The following is a 25,439-nucleotide window of genomic DNA, read 5'->3' on the forward strand; positions in this document are numbered from 1 at the left end:
TTATGAGTGGAAGCTGCAACTCAGCACCAGCTGTTTTAGGGCTGGTTGAGTTGTCATACCCCATGCATATGATATGCCTTTAGTACCTGTTTGTGTACAAAATTCATGCATTATATATATATTGTGAATGGACCTGGAGTCATTTGCTTACAGGTATCCTGCAGATGACGGGATTCATGATGTCGTTCAGTTGCATATGTAATGGAGCTGGTTTATTAAGCTACCATGATGAGTAGTAGCCTTGCCTGAGGGACTGAAGACTGGCCTTAGTTCCCAGACCTAATTATTTAGCTCAGACTGCTAACACACACACAGGATGTTGAAGTAAAGTCAAGTAAAGCCCTGGAATTTAAACTCTGTGCGTCTTGATGCGTGCAGGAGGCCCAGAATCGGACCCAGTCTGTCACATGTATTTCTCTCTTTAGAACCTCGTCTCATCCACAACCTTCTCTCCTTCCCCACCCCACATAACCACCATCAGACATAATGGGCTTGGGGCTTTCAGGAAGGTGAAGATCTAGAAAAGGAGTTAGGATGGCCCCAAAGGGTGGCATTGTCCAGGCTGTCCCTCAGAGCGACGCATGTCATTGGCTGTCTGGTTTACACAGGTGTCTTAACCCCGCCTGATTGTTAGTCGTGAAAGGGGGTGTCAATCAACAGGTGGAGGGTTGACAGAGGAGGGTGGAACAATAGCTAACAATGGCGTAATTTCAACTAGATTTGCCTGCTGGGTTGTTGCATAAGTCTGGATATTTCTTGTTGGTGTGAATTGTGTCCTTTATGGATTCATTCCTCTGTTTGGCCCTCGCCCTCTCCCTCTCCCTCTCCCTCGCCCTCTACCTCTCCCTCTCCCTCGCCCTCTCCTTCTCCCTCTCCCTCTCCCTCTCCCTCCCTCGCCCTCGCCCTCGCCCTCGCCCTCGCCCTCGCCCTCGCCCTCGCCCTCGCCCTCGCCCTCTCCCTCTCCCGGCATGGTAGTAGCCACAGTTTCCATGTGGCACCCAGCTCAGTGGCTGGAGGGGTATAGGACTGGCAGTGCACATGCTGTATCGTGGTCTTGGCATGGGTCCAGGACCGGGCCTAATACTAAGACCAAACAGACCTGTCTTATGCTCAGTGGGCAAAACCGGTTGCAATAACATCAGACTGACGTCATGGTCAGGTTGTAGTCTGAATGTAAAAGGACGTTTTTTTTAGATGTTTTTAGCATCCAGAAACAGACGCCTTTACCTGGTTGTATCAGTCACTTAAACAAGATAACATCACGATATGACGTCTTTCCCAGGCGCCTTGATTTCTTCATGGAGAACTCAGTTCAATAGATCTTTATTTTCCCTGAAAGGCAAAAATAAGTATTTAAATGGTTGTAATCTGGTTATCTGACATCGCATATCAATAAAATGATGTCCCTTGATAACTTTTTGCCCGCTGGGTAACTGTAGAGGAGAATGAGTTCAGTGTAAGGTTGTGTTTGTTGCCACGGCAGCCACGCTGGTTGTGTTGTAGTTTGTTTGTGTGTGTGGTCCTGTCAGGGGAAATGCCAAGTTCACCCGCTCTGGAATGCAGCAGACAGGACTATGCCAGCAGGTGTGAGTGTGGTGTGTGAGAAGTTACTTAGTTCCAAAGAAACAGTGTGTGCACTTCACACCAGGCTAACTTAGCTTTGCATTTTATGATCAAAGAGGTTGTTCTATACCTGACTCTGCAAAGCTCTCTGGCCTTAATGCTTAAGTAGCCTACTGTAATAGTTAAAAGAATTGAAGTCAAATGTTCTTGCTTTCATTTTCAAGATAAGGCAGTGTCAATAGAACAGTGAAAGAACAGAGGCTGCACTGGGCGCCACTGTTGTCTAATTATGTCTCGGTGTTGACCCTTTGAGCTATCAGAGTTTCATGACTACACTCTATGGAACTACTGCACTGTTAGAGGTAACCATGGGAAAAAGGTGTGTGTGTGCGTGCGTGTTTGGTGTGGGCGCACGCGTGCATTCATGTATGTGGGTCACTGTGTATGGAAACAGTTCCTACTTCCTCTAATGTACCTGTAGTGTTTGCGTAGCACTCAACAGTGAAAACGTTTGACATATTGATGTTGAGCTGGCTGAATCAAACTGGTAATTTTTTTAACTTAATTTTCCAAGCCGAGTTTTGAACCAAGGGATTGCTTACAGCCTTAAAATGACACTAAAATGTCTCCTTGTTTTGGATAAAGACAATTTGATTGATTTTATGAATTTGTCACATGCGCCCAATGCAACAGGTGTAGACTTTACCGTGAAATGCTTACTTACGAGCCCTTTCCCAACAATGCAGAGTTTAATCTTTTATTTTAAGGAAATAGTAACACAATAAAATAACAATAACGAGACTATATACAAGGAGTACCGGTACCGAGTCAATGTGCAGGGGTACGAGATAGTTGAGGTAATATGTACAGTGAGGGAAAAAAGTATTTGATCCCCTGCTGATTTTGTACGTTTGCCCACTGACAAAGACATGATCAGCCTATAATTGTAATGGTAGATTTATTTGAACAGTGAGAGACAGAATAACAACAACAAAAATCCAGAAAAACGCATGTCAAAATTGTTATAAATTGATTTTCATTTTAATGAGGGAAATAAGTATTTGACCCCTCTGCAAAACATGACTTAGTACTTGGTGACAAAACCCTTCTTGGCAATCACAGAGGTCAGACGTTTCTTGTAGTTGGCCACCAGGTTTGCACACATCTCAGGACGGATTTTGTCCCACTCCTCTTTGCAGATCTTCTCCAAGTCATTAAGGTTTCGAGGCTGACGTTTGGCAACTCGAACCTTCAGCTCCCTCCACAGATTTTCTATGGTATTAAGGTCTGGAGACTGGCTAGGCCACTCCAGGACCTTAATGTGCTTCTTCTTGAGTCACTCCTTTGTTGGCTTGGCCGTGTGTTTTGGGTCATTTTCATGCTGGAATACCCATCCATGACCCATTTTCAATGCCCTGGCTGAGGGAAGGAGGTTCTCACCCAAGATTTGACGGTACATGGCCCCGTCCATCGTCCCTTTGATGCGGTGAAGTTGTCCTGTCCCCTTAGCAGAAAAACACCCCCAAAGCATAATGTTTCCACCTCCATGTTTGACAGTGGGGATGGTGTTCTTGGGGTCATAGGCAGCATTCCTCCTCCTCCAAACACGGCGAGTTGAGTTGATGCCAAAGAGTTTGATTTTGGTCTCATCTGACCACAACACTTTCACCCAGTTCTCCTCTGAATCATTCAGATGTTCATTGGCAAACTTCAGACGGGCCTGTATATGTGCTTTCTTGAGCAGGGGGACCTTGTGGGCGCTGCAGGATTTCAGTCCTTCACGGCGTAGTGTGTTACCAATTGTTTTCTTGGTGACTATGGTCCCAGCTGCCTTGAGATCATTGACAAGATTCTCCAGTGTAGTTCTGGGCTGATTCCTCACCGTTCTCATAATCATTGCAATTCCACGAGGTGAGATCTTGCATTGAGCCCCAGGCCGAGGGAGATTGACAGTTATTTTGTGTTTCTTCCATTTGCGAATAATCGCACCAACTGTTGTCACCTTCTCAATAAGCTGCTTGCCGATGGTCTTGTAGCCCATTCCAGCCTTGTGTAGGTCTACAATCTTGTCCCTGACATCCTTGGAGAGCTCTTTGGTCTTGGCCATGGTGGAGAGTTTGGAATCTGATTGATTGATTGCTTCTGTGTACAGGTGTCTTTTATACAGGTAACAATCTGAGATTAGGAGCACTCCCTTTAAGAGTGTGCTCCTAATCTCAGCTCGTTACCTGTATAAAAGACACCTGGGAGCCAGAAATCTTTCTGATTGAGAGGGGGTCAAATACTTATTTCCGTCATTAAAATGCAAATCAATTTATAACATTTTTGACATGCGTTTTTCTGGATTTTTTTGTTGTTATTCTGTCTCTCACTGTTCAAATAAACCTACCATTAAAATTATAAACTGATCATTTCTTTGTCAGTGGGCAAACTTACAAAATCATCAGGGGATCAAATATTTTTTTCCCTCACTGTACATGTACAGTGGGGAGAAAAGTATTTGATACACTGCCGATTTTGCAGGTTTTCCTACTTACAAAGCATGTAGAGGTCTGTAATGGTTATCATAGGTACACTTCACCTGTGAGAGACGGAATCTAAAACAAAAATCCAGAAAATCACATTGTATGATTTTTAAGTAATTAATTTGCATTTTATTGCATGACATAAGTATTTGATCACCTACCAACCAGTAATAATTCCGTCTCTCACAGACCTGTTAGTTTTTCTTTAAGAAGCCCTCCTGTTCTCCACTCATTACCTGTATTAACTGCACCTGTTTGAACTCGTTACCTGTATAAAAGACACCTGTCCACACACTCAATCAAACAGACTCCAACCTCTCCACAATGGCCAAGACCAGAGAGCTGTGTAAGGACATCAGGGATAAAATTGTAAACCTGCACAAGGCTGGGATGGGCTACAGGACAATAGGCAAGCAGCTTGGTGAGAAGGAAACAACTGTTGGCGCAATAATTAGAAAATGGAAGAAGTTCTAGATGACGGTCAATCACCCTCGGTCTGGGGCTCCATGCAAGATCTCACCTCGTGGGGCATCAATGATCATGAGGAAGGTGAGGGATCAGCCCAGAACTACACGGCAGGACCTGGTCACTGACCTGAAGAGAGCTGGGACCACAGTCTCAAAGAAAACCATTAGTAACATACTACGCCGTCATTGATTAAAATCCTGCAGCGCACGCAAGGTCCCCCTGCTCAAGCCAGCGCATGTCCAGGCCCGTCTGAAGTTTGCCAATGACCATCTGGATGATCCAGAGGAGGAATGGGAGAAGAACATGTGGTCTGATGAGACAAAAATAGAGCTTTTTGGACTAAACTCCACTCGCCGTGTTTGGAGGAAGAAGAAGGATGAGTACAACCCCAAGAACACCATCCCAACCGTGAAGCATGGAGGTGGAAACATCATTCTTTGGGGATGCTTTTCTGCAAAGGGGACAGGACGACTGTACCGTATTGAGGGGAGGATGGATGGGGCCATGTATCGCGAGATCTTGGCCAACAACCTCCTTCCTTCAGTAAGAGCATTGAAGGTGGGTTGTGGCTGGGTCTTCCAGCATGACAACGACCCGAAACACACAGCCAGGGCAACTAAGGAGTGGCTCCGTAAGAAGCATCTCAAGGTCCTGGAGTGGCCTAGCCAGTCTCCAGACCTGAACCCAATAGAAAATCTTTGGAGGGAGCTGAAAGTCCGGATTGCCCAGCGACAGCCCCGAAACCTGAAGGATCTGGAGAAGGTCTGTATGGAGGAGTGGGCCAAAATCCCTGCTGCAGTGTGTGCAAACCTGGTCAAGACCTACAGGAAACGTATGATCTCTGTAATTGCAAACAAAGGTTTCTGTACCAAATATTAAGTTCTGCTTTTCTGATGTATCAAATACTTATGTCATGCAATAAAAAGCAAATTAATTACTTAAAAATCATACAATGTGATTTTCTGGATTTTTGTTTTAGATTCCGTCTCTCACAGTTGAAGTGTACCTATGATAAAAATTACAGACCTCTACATGCTTTGTAAATAGGAAAATCTGCAAAATTGGCAGTGTATCAAATACTTGTTCTCCCCACTGTAGGTAGGGGTAAAGGTGACTAGGCAATCAAGGTAAATAATAAACAGAGTAGCAGCAGCGTGTGTGAAAGTGTGTGTGTGTGTGTGTGTGTGTGTGTGTGTGTGTGTGTGTGTGTGTGTGTGTGTGTGTGTGTGTGTGTGTTGGAGTGTCAGTATAGTATGTGTGAGTGTGTGGGTAGAGTCCAGTGAGGGTGCATAGAGCTGGTGCAAGCGAGTCAGTGCAAATAAAAAGGAGGACAATGCAAATAGTCTGGGTAGCCATTTGATTAACTGTTCAGCAGTCTTATGGCTTGGGGGTAGAAGCTGTTAAGAAGTATTTTGGTCCTAGACTTGTAGCTCCGGTACCGCTTGCCATGCGGTAGCAGAGAGAACAGCCTATGACTTGGGTGGCTGGAGTCTTTGACAATTTTTAGGGTCTTCCTCTGACACCGCCTGGTATAGAGGTCTTGGATGGCAGGGAGCTCGGCCCCAGTGATGTACTGGGTCGTATGAACTACCCTCTGTAGTGCCTTAGCAGTTGCCATACCAAGCAGTGATGCAGCCAGTCAAGATGCTCTCAATGGTGCAGCTGTAGAACTTTTTGAGGATCTGAGGGCCCATGCCAAATATTTTTATTCCATCATGCATGTTATGCGTTTCGGTAAAACTTTTTTCAAAGTAATTTGTCATAAGCTGACACGAACAGTCATGACTGCTTATGACATCTGTCAAACCTTATTATGGCACAGGGCCTGTATTGACAGTCACTAGTGAAAGCACTTCCCTACTCCCATAGGCCGAATTCTGTCCCAAATGGCACCCTATTCCCCATATAGTGCACTACTTTTGACCAGAGCCCTATGGAACCTGGTCAAAAGTCATGCAATATTCAGAGAATAGGGTACCATTTTTGAGACCGCCTCTGTTTATCTTGAGAACTTTTGTCCTGAATGTTCCTCTGCCAGCTGTCAATCATTTGGCTGAATAGTTTTGCAAAGGAGGAGGAAAAAATACACCAAATGACGGAGCAGTGCTCCCTCTTTTATCTCCACTCTCCTTCTAGCAGGCAGGAGTGTTAATGTGATCGGGTTCAGTTCTCCTGACTGACTGACAGGCTGGTGGCTCACAATGACAGAGAATGCTGGCTAACACCGTAATTAGCTTTAGCATTTAAAGAGACAGGCTAGACCTGTGGGGTTTCAAGTAAAATAACATTAAAAGTGTTTTATGATTGTTTCCCAATAGGCCTATTTCAGTTATTATTATTTTTTTATACAGTTTTTAAATATGGAATGCAGTTCAAAACATGGTGGTTAGCTAACTGACACCGAGTCCGAGAAGAGACTCGCTAACGCTAACAAACAAAGGGCTTACTGATGGAGACAGGGTGAGACAAACTTAGGGTTAGCAGACTTAGAACTAGCGCAGGTTAGCTTAGTGAGGGCTTTAGCTCAATCCTAGGAAGCTCAGATAGCCTTAAATGCAGAGTCTGTTCTTCAGATATGCCTGGAGGCTAACAATGCTAATGGTTAATGGCGCTAGGCTAGGGCTTTTAGCGTCTGTGTGGTATTGTGGTATTCTAGGCCCGGAGCCATGGTTTTTGAGATGGTTAAGTGAAGGCAGTCGTTTTGTCAGGGCTTGTTGATGTGTAACACGACTAATGGACCATGGAAACAGGGGGCTCTTCCACGGAAGCTTACTACTATCTAGACAAACAGACCCACCTACGCGACCAAATTGGTGCTCCCTCCCTTGACAGGGTGTGTTTTCACACACGCCACAGAGCGTGTTAACGAACAAAAACAACATATAGCGCAGATAAGACAACACGCTAGCTCTCTCAATATGACATCACCATGAAATGAGGGATTAAATTAAAGGAAGGAGGAGAGTGTTTCTTCCGAGGTGGTCCAACCCAGGCAAGACAAAGCAAAGCTTGGCAGACTCTGTGTGTGTGTGTGTGTGTGTGATTGGCATTGCTGATTGCCTTATCTCCAGGATGTGTTGTGTTCCTCTTTGCTGCTGATTGACTGAGATAGAACTGCTGCAGCTGTGTGCCACACATTCTAAGTAAAAGTATTTCAGGATGCAACACACCCATGGCTTTGTCCATTTGAACTTCCTGGGGACTGTGTGTGTGTTTCTTTACACTGAGGAGGTGGAGGAGTGAAATGTCTCCTATTCAAATAATCTTTGTTTGTATTGAATGATCTCCTATTCATTGAGTGTCTTTTGTTTGTAGTATGATTTTAGGCTTTGAACGCATTCCAGATGGTCTTTAATGCAGTCACGCTGCACTGATGATCCGATCTCACAACACCTGGAGAAGTGATTAGCATCTCAGGAAATACACATTGACATGATATAGCAATCTGCTGAAATGCGCAGTGCTTCTTCATACAAGATGACATGGAACACCACTTAAGAGTTGATGGATTGTAAATAGGTGTAGGTGTGCAGCTGTTTTCGTGGTAACTGTCTGTAACCATGGTGTTTTTCTCATCTCCTAGGTTACCTGTCCAAAGTGTTGAGGAACTACACCGAGCAGGCGTGTGACGGCGACTTCCTGTCGGTCCGCTGCCCGCCCCGCACCACCATCACTGTCCAATCGGCTTTCTACGGCAGGAAAGGCCCCTCCCACCCCCAGCAGTGCCCGTCCTACCAGAGACACACCCTTGTAGGGACACACCCAGTGGAGGATGACACGTATTGTTACATGTCCACTGCACTACAGGTAACCATACACACCCCATGTACCATGCTTCTCTCTGCCACTAGTACAGTAACGACAGTCATTTAAATAATGCTCGTCTTCTGGTATTGACATTCGTCCAGGTTGTGTTTCCCGAAAGCCTCTTATCAAAATGGCTCATTATGTTTCTCTCTGGGAAACAATACTTTCTCCACCTCTTTAGTCAGATCAGGGCCCATATCCATAAAGCATCTCAGAGAAGGAGTGCTGATCTTTTGACTATTAGATCACAACGAATAGGAATAGAAGGACAGAGAGGACCAGGTCCTAGATCAGTACTCTGAGATGCTTTTTGAATACAGACCCAAGGCCTTTGAAACAGTAGCTATAATGCTCTGGGGATTTCAGAGAAGGTTGCCCCCTTCTCTCTTTTTCATGTATTTCCTCCCCCTTCTGGATCCTCATCTACTCATCCTCCACATTCCTCCCTCCCTCCCTCCATCTCAACAGAGCCTGTCGTTGTTTGGCACCTAAAGCCGTCTGAGAAACTTCCAGAAAGAAAAAAGCCTCCACACAACAACAAACCCCAAGGGTTAAAACACTGGCAATGCCAGTGCCGCCACCGTTGATTGCGTAACGCGTTGTGTGAGAATGTTTTCCGTCAAATGACACACTTTAAGGAGAAGGCATGGAGAGGCAGGCCCAGCCGCTACACAAAGCCATTTCATGGAGTCTTTGCCACGACATCCCCATCTTAAATTGATTGGGGGTGCAACGAATAGACTGAAGGCCTCCTTTTGTGTGGGGGGGTACACACGCACCCCTCCTGTCCTTTCAGAGTTCTGTTGCCCTCGTCTCCCTCCCACTTTATCTCAAAATAGCTGAATGACGATCATGAGCGCTCAGATTCAGATCTAGAGAAGGCATTGTGCCCAAATGAGAGAAGCCAATCCAGAGGCCCTCAGCTGCAATCACTCGCAGTAGTGTAGCAACCTTGATCAATGCAACTCTTCTCTGTTCCAACAACGTCTCGAAATAAACAATTGATGTGATGGTAGTGGTTTTAATCCCCATTTCAAAAGCTTTAACATAAAGAGCTATGAAGACAGGTAGACACGAAGTCACAAGCTTTTTTACCACTACATGGGGGGTATAGGCTGATGTACTTTTCCTATATCCTATCCCTGGCCATTGTGTCTCCTTAATGACGCGTGACGACATGACATAAACGTCAGCATGCTAACCTTACTTGAGATTTATGATCTGGCAGCACACGGCAGCAGCACACACACCAGGAGAACTCTGGGAGGTTGTCTTCTACACACCAGAACACTAAGAGGTTGTCTTCTACACACCAGAACACACAACAGAACACTGTAAGGTTGTCTTCTACACGCCAGAATAAAACTGGGAGGTTGTCTTCTACACGCCAGAACACTGGGAGGTTGTCTTCTACACACCAGAACACTGGGAGGTTGTCTTCTACACACCAGAACACTGGGAGGTTGTCTTCTACACACCAGAACACTGGGAGGTTGTCTTCTACACACCAGAACACTGGGAGGTTGTCTTCTACACACCAGAACACTGGGAGGTTGTCTTCTACACACCAGAACAACACTGGGAGGTTGTCTTCTACACACCAGAACAACACTGGGAGGTTGTCTTCTACATGCCAGAACAACACTGGGAGGTTGTCTTCTACACGCCAGAACACTGGGAGGTTGTCTTCTACACGCCAGAACACTGGGAGGTTGTCTTCTACACACCAGAACACTAGGAGGTTGTCTTCTACACGCCAGAACAACACTGGGAGGGGTATGTAGCTCAGTTGGTAGAGCATGGCGTTTGCAACACCAGGGTTGTGGGTTCGATAAAATAATGTATGTGCTAACTGTAACTCGCTCTGGATAAGAGCGTCTGCTAAATGACTAAAAATGTAAAAAATGTAAATGTTGTCTTCTACACACCAGAACACTGGGAGGTTGTCTTCTACACACCAGAACACTGGGAGGTTGTCTTCTACACGCCGGAACCCTGGGAGGTTGTCTTCTACACACCGGAATCCTGGGAGGTTGTCTTCTACACACCGGAACCCTGGGAGGTTGTCTTCTACACACCAGGAGAACTCTGGGAGGTTGTCTTCTACACACCAGAACACTGGGAGGTTGTCTTCTACACGCCAGAACAACACTGGGAGGTTGTCTTCTACACACCAGAACACTGGGAGGTTGTCTTCAACACGCCAGAACACTCGGAGGTTGTCTTCTACATACCAGAACAACACTGGGAGGTTGTCTTCTACACGCCAGAACAACACTGGGAGGTTGTCTTCTACACACCAGAACACTGGGAGGTTGTCTTCAACACGCCAGAACACTCTGAGGTTGTCTTCTACATACCAGAACAACACTGGGAGGTTGTCTTCTACACCCCACAACACTGGGAGGTTGTCTTCTACACACCGGAACACTGGGAGGTTGTCTTCTACACACCGGAACCCTGGGAGGTTGTCTTCTACACACCAGAACACTTAGAGGTTGTCTTCTACACACAATAACTCTGGGAGGTTGTCTTCTACACGCCAGGAGAACTCTGGGAGGTTGTCTTCTACATGCCAGGAGAACTCTGGGAGGTTATCTTCGACACGCCAGGAGAACTCTGCGAGGTTGTCTTCTACACACCGGAACACTGGGAGGTTGTCTTCTACACACCGGAACAACACTGAGAGGTTGTCTTCTACACGCCAGAACACTGGGAGGTTGTCTTCTACACACCAGAACACACAACAGAACACTGGGAGGTTGTCTTCTACACGACAGAACAACACTGGGAGGTTGTCTTCTACACGCCAGAACACTGGGAGGTTGTCTTCTACACACCAGAACACACAACAGAACACTGGGAGGTTGTCTTCTACACGACAGAACAACACTGGGAGGTTGTCTTCTACACACCAGAACACTGGGAGGTTGTCTTCTACACACCAGAACACTGGGAGGTTGTCTTCTACACACCGGAACCCTGGGAGGTTGTCTTCTACACACTGGAACACTGGGAGGTTCTCTTCTACTCACCAGAACAACTCTGGGAGGTTGTCTTCTACACACCAGAACAATGGGAGGTTGTCTTCTACACGCCAGAACACTGGGAGGTTGTCTTCGACACACCAGAACACACAACAGAACACTGGGAGGTTGTCTTCTACACGACAGAACAACACTGGGAGATTGTCTTCTACACGCCAGAACACTGGGAGGTTGTCTTCTACACACCAGAACACACAACAGAACACTGGGAGGTTGTCTTCTACACGACAGAACAACACTGGGAGGTTGTCTTCTACACACCGGAACCCTGGGAGGTTGTCTTCTGCACACCGGAACACTGGGAGGTTGTCTTCTACACACAATAACTCTGGGAGGTTGTCTTCTACACGCCAGGAGAACTCTGGGAGGTTTTCTTCTACATGCCAGGAGAACACTGGGAGGTTGTCTTCGACACACCAGGAGAACTCTGGGAGGTTGTCTTCTACATGCCAGGAGAACTCTGGGAGGTTGTCTTCTACATGCCAGGAGAACTCTGGGAGGTTGTCTTCTACACGCCGGAACACTGGGAGGTTGTCTTCTACACACCGGAACACTTTGAGCTTGTCTTCTACACACCGTAACATTGGGAGGTTGTCTTCTACACACCAGAACTCTGGGAGGTTGTCTTCTACACGCCAGGAGAACACTGGGAGGTTGTCTTCTACACGCCAGGAGAACTCTGGGAGGTTGTCTTCTACACGCCAGGAGAACACTGGGAGGTTGTCTTCTACACGCCAGGAGAACTCTGGGAGGTTGTCTTCTACACGCCAGGAGAACTCTGGGAGGTTGTCTTCTACACGCCAGGAGAACTCTGGGAGGTTGTCTTCTACACACCGTAACATTGGGAGGTTGTCTTCTACACACCATAACTCTGGGAGGTTGTTTTCTACACACCAGAACAACACTGGGAGGTAGTCTTCTACACACCAGAACACTGGGAGGTTGTCTTCTACACACCGGAACACTTTGAGCTTGTCTTCTACACACCGTATGTCACGATCGTCGGTAAGAGAGGAGGACCAAGGCGCAGCATTGCAGGCAAACATACTCTTTATTAGCGATATACGACAAAATAAACAAAACGATAACGTGACAGTTCACGGTCTAACACAAACCAACTCGAAACAAGATCCCACAACTGATGTGGGAAAACAGCCTCTATAAGTATGGCTCCCAATCAGAGACAACCAGCCACAGCTGACACTCGTTGCCTCTGATTGGGAACCACTCTGGCCAACACAGAAATACCATACCTAGACTCCCGACATAGAAAATCAACACATAGATCTACACACCCTGGCTCAACATAACAGTGTCCCCAGAGCCAGGGCGTGACAGTACCCCCCCCCCCCTAAAGGCGCGGACTCCGACCGCGTCAACCAAATACCACAGGGGAGGGACCGGGTGGGCACTCCGCCTAGGCGGCGGATCCGGCTCCGGGCCTGATCCCCGCTCCTCTCCAACCCCCAAAGTACCCCTGGTCCGGTCTGACCCCGCTGGCCGGAGCTGGACTGCACACTGGTGGAGCGGATTGCTCTAGCTCCGGCGTGAAGCATCTGACCGGTGCCGGACCAGGCACCGGTGGAACAGGCACGGGACGTGCCGGACTGACGACGCACACCACTGGCTTGGTGTGGGGAGCAGGAGCGGGCCGGACCGGGCTGGCGACACGCCCCATTGGCTTGGTGCGGGGAGCAGGAAAGGACCGGACCGGGCTGGCGACGCGCACCATAGACCTGGTGCGGAGAGCAGGAACAGGACGGGCCGGGCTGGCGACGCGCCCCATTGGCTTGGTGCGGTTAGCAGGAAAGGGCCGGACCGGGCTGGCGACGCGCACCATTGGCTTGGTGCGGGGAGCAGGAAAGGGCCGGACCGGGCTGGCGACGCCGCACCATTGACCTGGTGCGGAGAGCAGGAACAGGACGGGCCGGGCTGGCGACGCGCACCATTGGCCTGGTGCGGGGAGCAGGAACAGGACGGGCCGGGCTGGAGACGCGCACCATTGGCCTGGTGCGGGGAGCAGGAACAGGACGGGCCGGGCTGGCGACGCGCACCATTGGCCTGATGCGAGGAACAGGAACAGGCCGGACCGTACTGGGGACACACACCACTGGCCCTATGCAGGGATCAGGAACGGGCCGGACCGGACTGGTAACACACCCCAGTACCTCTCGCCGTGCCTCCACACTTTCCTTCCCCTTTAATACCAGTGGCCCCCGTAACCTGGCGGCCTCCTCTGCCAACCCGCTGGACCGCTCTATCGCGGCCTCCTGCTGCCCCGACGTCCACGTCGTGAGCCCCCCCCTAAAAAAATTCTGGGGGTCTCTCCTCCCCGTGGGCCAGGCCTCTATTGTTCTCCCCCAACTCTCGCTCTTCTGCTTCCAACTCCAGCCATTCTGCTCTTCATTAGGCTTGACCCAGTCGAGGTTGCCACGGAGATCTGCTAGCGACTCCCCTGGCGATGGCTCCTGGACACGCTGCTTGGTCCAGTTTTGGTGGGATCTTCTGTCACGATCGTCGGTAAGAGAGGAGGACCAAGGCGCAGCATTGCAGGCAAACATACTCTTTATTAGCGATATACGACAAAATAAACAAAACGATAACGTGACAGTTCACGGTCTAACACAAACCAACTCGAAACAAGATCCCACAACTAATGTGGGAAAACAGCCTCTATAAGTATGGCTCCCAATCAGAGACAACCAGCCACAGCTGACACTCGTTGCCTCTGATTGGGAACCACTCTGGCCAACACAGAAATACCATACCTAGACTCCCGACATAGAAAAACAACACATAGATCTACACACCCTGGCTCAACATAACAGTGTCCCCAGAGCCAGGGCGTGACACCGTAACATTGGGAGGTTGTCTTCTACATGCCAGAACACTGGGAAGTTGTCTTCTATACGCCAGGAGAACACTGGGAGGTTGTCTTCTACATGCCAGGAGAACACTGGGAGGTTGTCTTCTACACACCGGAACACTGGGAGTTTGTCTTCTACATGACAGGAGAACACTGGAAGGTTGTCTTCTACACGTCACTGTTTGTTTTAGTGGAAGTCACTGCTCGTGTGCCAGCTTTGCACAGCAGCAGGCACCGATCTACCGGTCACAACTCCCACTGCCACACGCAATCATAAATGGGCGCCGCCCAGCATAAAGGTGGCTTACGTCAATAGTGTGATGCATTGTGGTGAAAAAATTACAGAAACAACTTGTATTTTTATACACCACTAGGAAATGTGAATTTGGTCAGGGAGTGAGAATTCCTTGTTGAGGAATGTAGTAGAATGTTACTTAGAAAATAAGGAAATGTGTAAAGGCATCCGCATGCTTCCTGTCCGAAACATTTCGGAACAGTTTGTGCATATGTTATGATGACATTTTGTGACATTTTTGTTCGTTTTGGTTTTCGGCAAGTGTTTCTTTGGCTGTTCGCACTCACCATTTTTTTAACGAGACAAGCCTTTAGTCGAAAGGTGAAATCTATGCCCTTTCGTCTGTGATTGGTCAACAGTAGGGATTCTTCAACTAAGTGTTTGTTGTCATTCAATGAGAGACAAATCCTTTTCATGCAAATTTTTTCACTTGAGAAATACTGCACCAAACATCTTAGTTCGATGTAAAATTGGGCAAGTAAGATCTCCTTGGCAAAAACATCAAAGTTAATGACAGATTTCTTGAGTTACCTTAGATTAATTCGGACTATTTTGAGGCAGACTGGCTACGGCATCTCAAGATAGACAAACGGTACTATTGCTGCTTGTTTCTCAAGTTAAGGTCTTTTTAAGGGAGTTTGCCAGCACACTCGTTCGGTTCGGGTAGGCGCCAGCTGAACTGAAGCATGCTGACGCCTTAAGACTGTGAAGTCTGAGCTATGGAAGGGATGTCAGGAAGCTGGAGTGTAGAACTGTTCCCATGGCCTGGGAGGAGAAGGGGATGGTTAGGTTGTTTTGAAGTGGTTTTAGGTTTGTGTGCCCTCCGGTCTCACCGACGCTTGCTCATTGTTCTCTCTCTCTCCCCCCTTAATATTTATCTTTCTCCCCCCTTAATCTTTCTCTGGTAGAAAATGTTGGATGAGTGCCAGGACAGGAGGATCTGTCAGGTCCTTGTCACCAGTGGTCTCTTCGGGACGGACCCGTGCCCCAGTAGCAGCAAATACCTCATTGTGTGGTATAAATGCCAGCCTAGTAAGTCCCTCCCTCATCAACCCTCAGCCTCTTTATAAGTTATACTCCACCTTCTACTGTCTGTTTCTTATACATACACACACACACAGAGAGAGAGACAGAAAACCCTGGTGACGCGATATAAGGTTTAAATCCCATTCATACTAAGGTGCAGAAACAGAAGCCTTGATAGTGTGGACGCATGTTGGCTTTTATTGGGATGACTCATGTACTGGAGGCAGCTCTGCAGAGTAGTCACTAGCTGGCACAGCCACAAAGTCATACAATCTGATTTTAACCTTAACCACACCGTTTACCTTATGCCTAACCCTAACTTGAAATGAAGACCAAAAAGCTATTTTTTGTTTGAGTACATTTTTACGATATATAGACGATTTTGACTTTGCAGCTGGGCCATCTAGTGGAAATCGCTCAGCTCTGCCTCCAAGACAAGATTCATACCAATGATTGTCAACCTGCAACGTGGATGTGTTTAGCCATGCACAGGTATTCCACACACAGAGCCCAGTCACAGTGACCTGTGACAGCTGAATGCCCTGAATAACTACCTCCACTAGCCAGGATATCAACACTATGGACATGGGGAGAGGAACAGGAATGCAGGAGAGGAGAGGAGAGGAGAGGAGGGAGGGGAGAGGAGAGAGAGAGAGAGAGAGAGAGAGAGAGAGAGAGAGAGAGAGAGAGAGAGAGAGAGAGAGAGAGAGAGAGAGAGAGAGAGAGAGAGAGAGAGAGAGAGAGAGAGAGAGAGAGAGAGAGAGAGAGAGAGAGAGAGAGAGAGAGAGAGAGAGAGAGGTCAACCCCGCTCTCTTTCCATTCAGAGGCAGTGACACCAGCTCGTTGCACCTCACTAAAATCCCACTTAGATCCTACAGAGCCATTTCTCTGTCGCCCAGAAGTCATTGGTTAAGTGACAGAGGACAAAAGAGCTGTTGATTGGTCCAGGGTCAGGGTAGTGGAGTGAGTGGCCACTCCCAGTCAGTCTAGTGTGACCACACCACAGCTCAGGAATAACATGAGTGGATTTAGCTGCTACAACACCCTGGGTGAGAAGGGATTACACCCCTGGTATTCTGGCTCTGAGAGAAGGGATTACACCCCTGGTATTCTGGCTCTGAGAGAAGGGATTACACCCCTGGTATTCTGGCTCTGAGAGAAGGGATTACACCCCTGGTATTCTGGCTCTGAGAGAAGGAGAAAATGAGAGAGGGGAGGAAAGATGGACGGGGAGAGAGAGGTTTACATTTGGGGATGGGGATTTCAGTGTTGTAGGACAGAAAGAGTGAGAGAAGGCTAATGGTGCTTGGAAAGGGATGATGGAGAGATGAGAATGGACACAAGTATGTAAAATTTGGACAATGGACACAAGAAAATAAAAGGCAAACTTCAGAGTAAGCCTGAGACAGACAGAAAGGGTAAAGTGTGTCTGTCATGATACTAAAGGTGATACATCTCCCCCCACCCCCTTCCAGATGAGTATAGGAGTAAGGTGGTGTGTGAGGAGGAGAGGATGAAGCTGAGCTGTAAACGGGGGATGGAGATCGCTGTCTACTCGGCCATGTTTGGTCGAACCCAACAGGGGACCCTGGAGTGTCCTACCCACCACAGGAGGGTGCCCTCCGTAGGTAAGACCATCACCCATGCATAGAACCTGTCGTTTTCCCCAAACGCTTGATCTGATCATTAAAAACTATTGGCCTATAGTCTCTAAGTAACTAGGACTTCATGGTTTTCTCCGAATAACCATCTGGCCTTCATGGCCACACATGGACTCTTCTAATATCCACCCGGCACAGCCAGGAGAGGACTGGCCACCCCTCAGAGCCTGGTTTCTCTCTAGATTTCTTCCTAGGTTCCTGTCTTTCTAGGACGTTTTTTCCTAGCCACTGCATCTGTCACTGCATTGCTTGCTGTTTGGGGTTTTAGGCTGGGTATCTGTGTAGCACTTTGTGACAACTGCTGATGTAAAAAGGGCTTTATCCACTGGTCAGTTGGGAAAAGGCACTTACTGTCACTATGGTTGCCTGCTCCAACAACAACCTTCATTGTTTGTAAACCTGAAGGGACTGGTAAGTTGTGATCCAATGGTGTTAATCCACCTAGCTTTCCAAAGGTCTTAGGGAAGTGTCCTCCATATTGATTTATTTCACCGGTCCCTTCAGATTTGCAAATAGTGCAGGGGTAGGGGAAAGGGGTTGTTATGTCAGTGGGCCTAGCATTAGCTTAATTATATGCCCCAGTAACTGAACTATGGCATTTGCTTCAGAACCAGTTCTCTCTACAATGTTGTTGATGGAAATTTTAATGGCAGCATTCTTGGATCTAATAAAATAAAACCGGATAGGTGCAGTGAAATGTGTTGTTTTTCAGGGTCAGCCATGGTAGTACAGCGCCCCTGGAGCACATTAGGGTTAAGTGCCTTGCTCAAGGGCACATCGACAGATTTTTCACCTTGTCAGTTCGGGTATTCAAACCAGCGACCTTTCAGTTACTGGCCTAACACGCTAACCGCTAGGCTAGCGCTCCCCTTTAGAATAGGTTGGTATCACTCCAACTACAGCTACTCTGTTGGCTTGGCCAATGGTCATTCTTTGGGATAGTCCAGGGTTGTATTCATCAGGCACCAAACGTAAGGAAACGGACTGAAGCAGGGAGGGACTAATAAGAAACTCTAATTTGCATTTTCCGTTGCTAACGTTTTAAAACGTTTTCCGTTGCACGCCTTATTGAATACAACCCAGTTATGTCCTAATAATGGTATCATATGTAAAGGAAAGGAGGCATGTGAGGGTGTGTGTGAGTGGGTCAAATATCATTCGTCACAATTCACGATTCAAACAATGCACTGGGGACATGCCCCCGAGTGTGTGTGTGTGTGTGTGTGTGTGTGTGCGTCGCCATGGCAAATGTGTGTGTATTTGTCTATGCGTGTGTGACAGGGGTGTCAGGACAGGGCCGGGAGGCTGAATCAGGTGTCAGAGTCAGATATCGATAGTGTGTGTGTCCTTTATGTGATATGAGTAGTCAGTCAGTGGGTGCTTCCCAAATGGCACCCTATTCCCTATATAGTGTACTACTTTTGACCAGGACCCATAGGGCTGTGGTCAAAAGTAGTGCACTATGTAGGGAATAGGGTGCCATTTGGGACGAGACCAGTGTGGGATCACACTTTGATGGGACACCATAATCACCACTGGCAGGTGGACAAGGAATGTAGGACAGGCTGTGAGTTTTAAAAAAAGGAGTCTGTTTTTTTTCACAGCAAGGATGACATTTCCTACTGTTGAGGTAGTTGAGGGGCTGTCCTATATGGTTTTACTACAGAAAGACAACACTATCATGGCATAATGGGGAGATGTCAGACTTAGTACACAAAACATAATTCTCTATAAGTCTTTTTACAGCCTAGCACACTCAGGGTGACATTTTCAAGAGCACAGATCATCATAATTCATTTTTAAACTTCTCTTCGACAATGCCCGCTATAAGGTAGCCTCGAACTACCATCCAGATCTCGCGAACTCACATAAATATATATTTCACTACACTGAATCAGCGAAACACATTTATTTAAGCTTGCAAAATCTGGATGGTAGTACGAGGCTTGTTCTAAGGAGGGTTTACAGTACTTTTAGCGCAGAGCTGCTGTCTTTTACATGACGCAAATCTCTCCCTCAGTCCCATTCTTTCTCATATTTCCCTGTTCTGTATATTTCATATAACTGTCCCTATCATTGACTCTCTCTCACCACCTCCCACTGCCCCACAAACTGTCCCTTACTTGATTCCACCTGTCCTCTTCTCTTAGATGTGTGCGCCATGTCACCATACAGAGAAAGTGAAGTGAGGGTTTATTGAGTGACAGGCCAGACTAACAGTGTTTTCCCTCCTGTGGAATACTAGGACCACGTTGTGTGTCAGGAGACACTGTGTGTTTGTGCCTAGGTCTGAGTTTTCTAAGTTGGTCTTAAAATAGACCATGAAATAGATTCCTGGATTGTATGGTAATAATGTTTTCCTCACAAATTAGGAAATTGTGTGTGTGTGTGTGTGTGTGTGTGTGTGTGCCCACCAGGTCCAAGTCATTACCTCATTAACTCGTCTTAACTCATGTAAAAATCAGAGAAGAGCTGCCTGAGGTGTCAGCTCACCACCTCAACCTACAGGATGGAGTGAGTAGGCGATTTTCTTTATTTTTTTACTATTTTCTACATTGTAGAATAATAGTGAAGACATCAAAACTATGAAATAACACATATGGAATCGTGTAGTAACCAAAAAAGTGTTAAACAAATGAAAATATATTTTATATTTGAGATTCTTCAAATAGCCACCCTTTGCCTTGATGACAGCTTTGCACAGTTTTGGCATTCTCTCAACCAGCTTCATGAGGTAGTCACCTGGAATGCATTTCAATTAACAGGTGTGCCTTCTTAAAAGTTAATTTGTGAAATTTCTTTAATTCTTAATGCCTTTGAGCCAATCAGTTGTGTTGTGACAAGGTATACAGAAGATAGCCCTATTTGGTAAAAGACCAAGTCCATATTATGGCAAGAACAGCTAAAATGTTGAATAGGTTTCCATCCAGCCTGAAGTTTCCATCCCCGCTGCTGTGCTCAAGCTCCTTGTGGAGAAGCTGGGTGACACATAGGAGGAGTACAGGTGCCAGCACACACCCCTGCCTCACACCGATGCTTACTCCAAAGGGCACTGACTCCTGCCCTCCCATGGCCACCCGAGCCATCATCCCATCATGGAACTGGCAAAGGATGTTGACAGATTTGTCTGGACAGCCACATTTGAGTTCCCTGCTCACAGTGTCGAAGGTCTTGGAGAGGTTGACAAAGGTCATGAAAAGGTGTTGTTCACAGCACTTCTGCTGGAGTTGCCGTGCCGTGAATATAATGTAGACCGTACTCCTGTTCTTTCTGAAGCCTGTGACGTCACGAGAGGCTACACAGCTTTCAGCGGGATTGCTCAAGTAGTGCAAGGAGACAAGGTTCAAACAAAACAAGGATTTTATTATAGGTCTTGGGAAATTAACGAAAATATAACAAAATTCTGTTCTCTTGTGGCTCTTTAAGGGTTAACAGTTCAGGGATGTCTCTTCCACATCCAAAATCATAATTCTCACTCGCTCAGATAACTTTTCCCCAGCCTTACTGTAGTCCACGTTGCAGCTAGTGGCCAACCCAGCAAAAAAGTCCTTCCAAATGTCTCTCACGTATTTCCACAGGTGCATATATCCAAAGGTGAGTATTTCCCAAAGGTAAGTATCTCCAACTCCTTATATTCCTCATGGAAGTGGACGTGCAGCACTCTTGTTCTCCAGAGAGCCCAGGTTGGAGACTGTGTCTCTTCCCTTCCCCAACCTTCAGCTCATCAGCTCCTCATTTGTTTCAGCTGCGTGGGAAGATTGGCCATAGAGGGGTGGAGTTCCCGACCATACCAGCAGATGGAGCCATAGCTGTCTGGGTTTTGCAGCCACCTCAGGGGGATGTAACGTCCCTCCAGGACACAGCCTCTCGTGACATCACACATCCCCTCTCCTCGGGACCGACGTCCTCGTCGCGGTAAAGGCAGCGAAGAAGGCATCACGCCGGGAGAGGGCGTCCGCATTGCCGTGGTGCTTCCCAGACTGCTCTCTCTTCAACTCCTCCAACTCTAGGACCAGGGACTCAGCCTCCTGTTGTCTCTCCTTGAGTTTCTTACTGAACGACATCAGCCTTGGTTTTAGCAGAGTTTAGCTTCTGTTGAGCAGCTTTCAGTTCCTTCTCTCTCTCTGCCTCCGCATTCTTCATCTTGTTCTCCAACACCTTGTACTTCTCCTCTGCCTTCTTCTGGACCTCCTTACTACTGCGCAGGGTCTCCTCACACTCCTCGATGGTCCTGCGCAGCCTCCTCCAGCTCCTCCTGTTGCTTAGGGAAGGAGCTCTGTTGGAGTTTAGCCTGGAGGATATCTAACTCTTCTGTCTTCATGTCTAACTGTTGCTTTAACAAACGATACCTCTCAGCGGTCCCCTTCAGACCAGACAGTTCTTTGTCCAGATTCTGTAGCTCCGTCTCTGTGTCGGTCTGGGCACCTGCCATCCCTATCAGAGCCGGGCGGGAGTGAGTAACTCGGAGGATTGCACCGGAGCCTTCCCAGGATGAGTCTTGCCTCTCCGTTTCCGAGGTACTCGGGTTATCCTCTCCTGAGACTCTCTCCAGAGTGGGTAAAGGCTGGGCAGTCCTCGTCCAATTAGGACAGGGACTGGGAGGGAATCAACCACCCCCCGCCGTCGTGTGTATGGTTCCCCGTGTGCTGGTCATTGTAAGTTCAGTAATGGGGTATTCTCTGGTGTCCCCATGGACACAGGAAACTGGGAGGACTTTCCCCGGGGTCGGACACGTTGGGCCCACCAAATCCTTACGCACCAGGGTGGCCCGGCTACGAGAATCCAGTAAGGCCTCCACATCATGGTGATTCACAGTTACCGGGCAGGTGGGGGGTCGATCTGGGCCGCCATCTACGACTCCCAAGAGCGAGGCAAACGGTGTGTGGGTGCTGAGCTGGAGGACTCCGCAGTGGGCATAGGTTCATCGGCTGGTTTCCCCACACTGCCAGGAGATATGTCCCATCTCCCCACACCGGTAACACTGTCGAGTTTCCCCCTCCTGGTGTACTCTTCTTGGACCCGCCTGGTTTCTGGCTCCCCCTGGAGCCGGGATAAGTCCTGACGTGGCTGGGTTCGAGACCTTGGGGTCCTTTGACGGGTTCTTCCCATTTGTGGTGGGGCCGCACTCCTGGGGTCTTTTCGGGAAGCATTCAGCATCTCCGCTGTGGCCTGGTACTTTTCCACAGCTTCCACGGTCAGATCAGCCGTGGTCAAGGCCTGTTGACTGATGAACCGTTTTTGCCTCATAAGGCAGGGCGCGTAGGTAACGATCCACCACAACGGCCTCCACCACCGCCGCTGCTGTATTCCTCTGCGGATCCAGCCATTTCCCTTGCGATTCGGACAAGTTCATGCATCTGCGCCCCGGGAGGTTGGTCTGGTTGGAAGGTCCAGCTGTGAAAGCGCTGGGCCATACCAAACTTTGTGAGTCCATATCTGCTGAGGATCTCAGACTTCAGGGCATCATAGTCAGTAACCTGGTCAGGGCCCAGGTCCCGGACAGCATTCAGCGATTCCCGGTTAGAAAGGGGGCTAACAGACCAACCCACTGTTGCTTGGGCCAGGCTTCCCTAGTGGCCGTGGCCTCAAATGCATGCAGGTATGCCTCAATGTCATCGGTAGCTCCCATCTTAGATATAAAGTCACTTGCCTTTATTGGGCGGGTATTTTGGACCACCCTCTGTCTCTGCAACTGCAATTCCTCTGCCTTCAGAAGGTTGGCTTTCTTTTGCTCCTCCAAGAGAGCCACGTTTGCTTGCATCTGGGCTTGCTGGCCAGCAACAAGGGCTTTCAATATGTCCTCCATTTCAGTCGGCGGGGAGCCTACGGCCAACTTGGAAAACTGGGTGATCAAACCTTCGGTATCCTCCTCTGACATGCACTATTAACGCTTGAGCGTGCCCCGTATTCTCCACCATCTGTGACGTCACGAGAGGCTACACAGCTTTCAGCGGGATTGCTCAAGTAGTGCAAGGAGACAAGGTTCAAACAAAACAAGGATTTTATTATAGGTCTTGGGAAATTAACGAAAATATAACAAAATTCTGTTCTCTTGTGGCTCTTTAAGGGTTAACAGTTCAGGGATGTCTCTTCCACATCCAAAATCATAATTCTCACTCGCTCAGATAACTTTTCCCCCAGCCTTACTGTAGTCCACGTTGCAGCTAGTGGCCAACCCAGCAAAAAGTCCTTCCAAATGTCTCTCACGTATTTCCACAGGTGCATATATCCAAAGGTGAGTATTTCCCAAAGGTAAGTATCTCCAACTCCTTATATTCCTCATGGAAGTGGACGTGCAGCACTCTTGTTCTCCAGAGAGCCCAGGTTGGAGACTGTGTCTCTTCCCTTCCCCAACCTTCAGCTCATCAGCTCCTCATTTGTTTCAGCTGCGTGGGAAGATTGGCCATAGAGGGGTGGAGTTCCCGACCATACCAGCAGATGGAGCCATAGCTGTCTGGGTTTGCAGCCACCTCAGGGGGATGTAACGTCCCTCCAGGACACAGCCTCTCGTGACATCACAAGCCGCATTGTGACTCTGGCAGCAGTTCCTCTGTGACGTTGTTCACCAGCCCTGTGTAGCATCACCTTGGCCAGGACCTTGCCGGCAACAGCCAGAAGGGATATGTTACCGCAGATGGACCTGTCACGCTTGTTCTTATAGATGGTGACAATGTTTGCATCCCGCCACTGTTCGGGGGACGATCTCCCGGTCCCAAACCCTTCCCTTCTTAAGTAGCTCTGCCGGGATGCTGTCAGCGCCAGGAGCCTTGTTGTTCTTGATGGAACGGATAGCTGATAACACCTCTTGGAAGGTTGGCGAATGGTGGAGGTCTTGAATGGGTGGACGGACAGGCAGTTCTTCCAGGATGGAGTGGTCTGTAGGAGAGTGCTGATTGAGTAGTGCTTCAAAGTGGTCAGCCCACCGCATCAGGATCTGGTTTTGGTCCTTCAAGAGAGTCCGACCATCAGCTGTTTTCAGGGGGGTGATGGAGCGACTTCTAGGGCCATAGATTGCTTTAGTTGAGTTGTAGAAATTGTGCATGCCGTTTTTGTCGGCATACATTTTGATTTCCTGTGCCTTATTTGTCTACCATTCGTTCTGCAGAGCAGGTTGTTTGCACTTCCTTGCGTGATGCATGCCATTGCTTGCAGAGGGTAGCAGATGTGGGGCTGTTGAGAGTAGCCCTGTGCGCTTTGTGCATATTGTCCCGTAAGGTTTTGATGGTGTCAGAGTTCTCATCGAACCAGTCCTGATGTTTCCTACCTCTGTAGCCAATGGAGTGGGCCACTGCCTGATAGAGCACTGAGCTAATAGATGCCCACTTCTGGTCCATGGGGTCCTCTGCGCTCAGAAGAGGCTCAGTCTCCCTCAGCCTTTCAGCGAGAGAGCGACGGAACTCGTCCCTTACTGCAGCTTTCTCAAGCCGGATACAGTGCAGACACCTCTTACTGGACTTCTGCAGGCGTTGGAGGGGAGACGTATTCTCACCTGGAGTTTAGCAAGTATCATACAGTGATCTGTCCAGCATTCTGCACCCCTCATGGCACGTGTCAGCAGCACGTCATTAGTGTCAGAACGTCTCACTGTGACGTAGGCGATCAGGTGCCAGTGTTTGGAGCGTGGGTGCATCCATGATGTTTTATATTTGTTCTTCTGCTGGAACAAGGTGTTTGTGACAATGTGATCGTGCTCGGCACATAGAGTTAGCAGTCTCATGTCATTCTCATTGACCTGGTCAACACCATGCCTACCCAGCACTCCGCTCCATGTCCTGTTGTTCTGTCCCACCCTAGCGTTGAAGTCACCCAGCAGAAAGATCTTGTCATTCCTAGGGATGTGGTGAAGGGCCTCATCTAGTGACTGGTAGAAGCAGTCCTTTGCCTCATTTTCAGATGGTAACGTTGGTGCGTATGCACTGAGAAGAGTAGCATAACGCATCTTGGGTAGGGGGATACGGAGAGACATGAGTCTTTCACTTATGCCGACAGGTGTTTTGGTGACGCTGGGTAAAAGGCTGTTCTTAATTGCCAGTCCCACACCGTGCTGATGTTGTCCACCCAGAGGGTAACCTTTCCAGAAGAAGGTGTTGCCTTCTCCCTCCTCTTTCAGGGAAACTTCATCCAGGAACCTGGTCTCACTCAGGGCAGCAATGTCAATGTTGTAGCACCTTTGCTGTTCTC

At 48.2% G+C, this 25,439-nt stretch overlaps 1 protein-coding gene across 1 annotated transcript in view; it reads left to right on the forward strand.

Annotated features, from left to right (window-relative positions):
• LOC121552692 (protein eva-1 homolog C-like) overlaps positions 1-25,439 on the forward strand; it is a 155,115-nt gene that overhangs the window by 36,132 nt on the left and 93,544 nt on the right. Inside the window, exons 2-4 of the mRNA XM_041865701.2 lie at positions 8,140-8,363; positions 15,480-15,603; positions 17,073-17,225. Coding sequence (XP_041721635.1) covers positions 8,140-8,363; positions 15,480-15,603; positions 17,073-17,225 — 501 coding nt within the window. The remainder of the gene's footprint in view (positions 1-8,139; positions 8,364-15,479; positions 15,604-17,072; positions 17,226-25,439) is intronic.

This window comes from Coregonus clupeaformis, chromosome 36, assembly GCF_020615455.1.
Source record: "Coregonus clupeaformis isolate EN_2021a chromosome 36, ASM2061545v1, whole genome shotgun sequence".
Taxonomy (NCBI): Eukaryota; Metazoa; Chordata; class Actinopteri; order Salmoniformes; family Salmonidae; genus Coregonus; species Coregonus clupeaformis.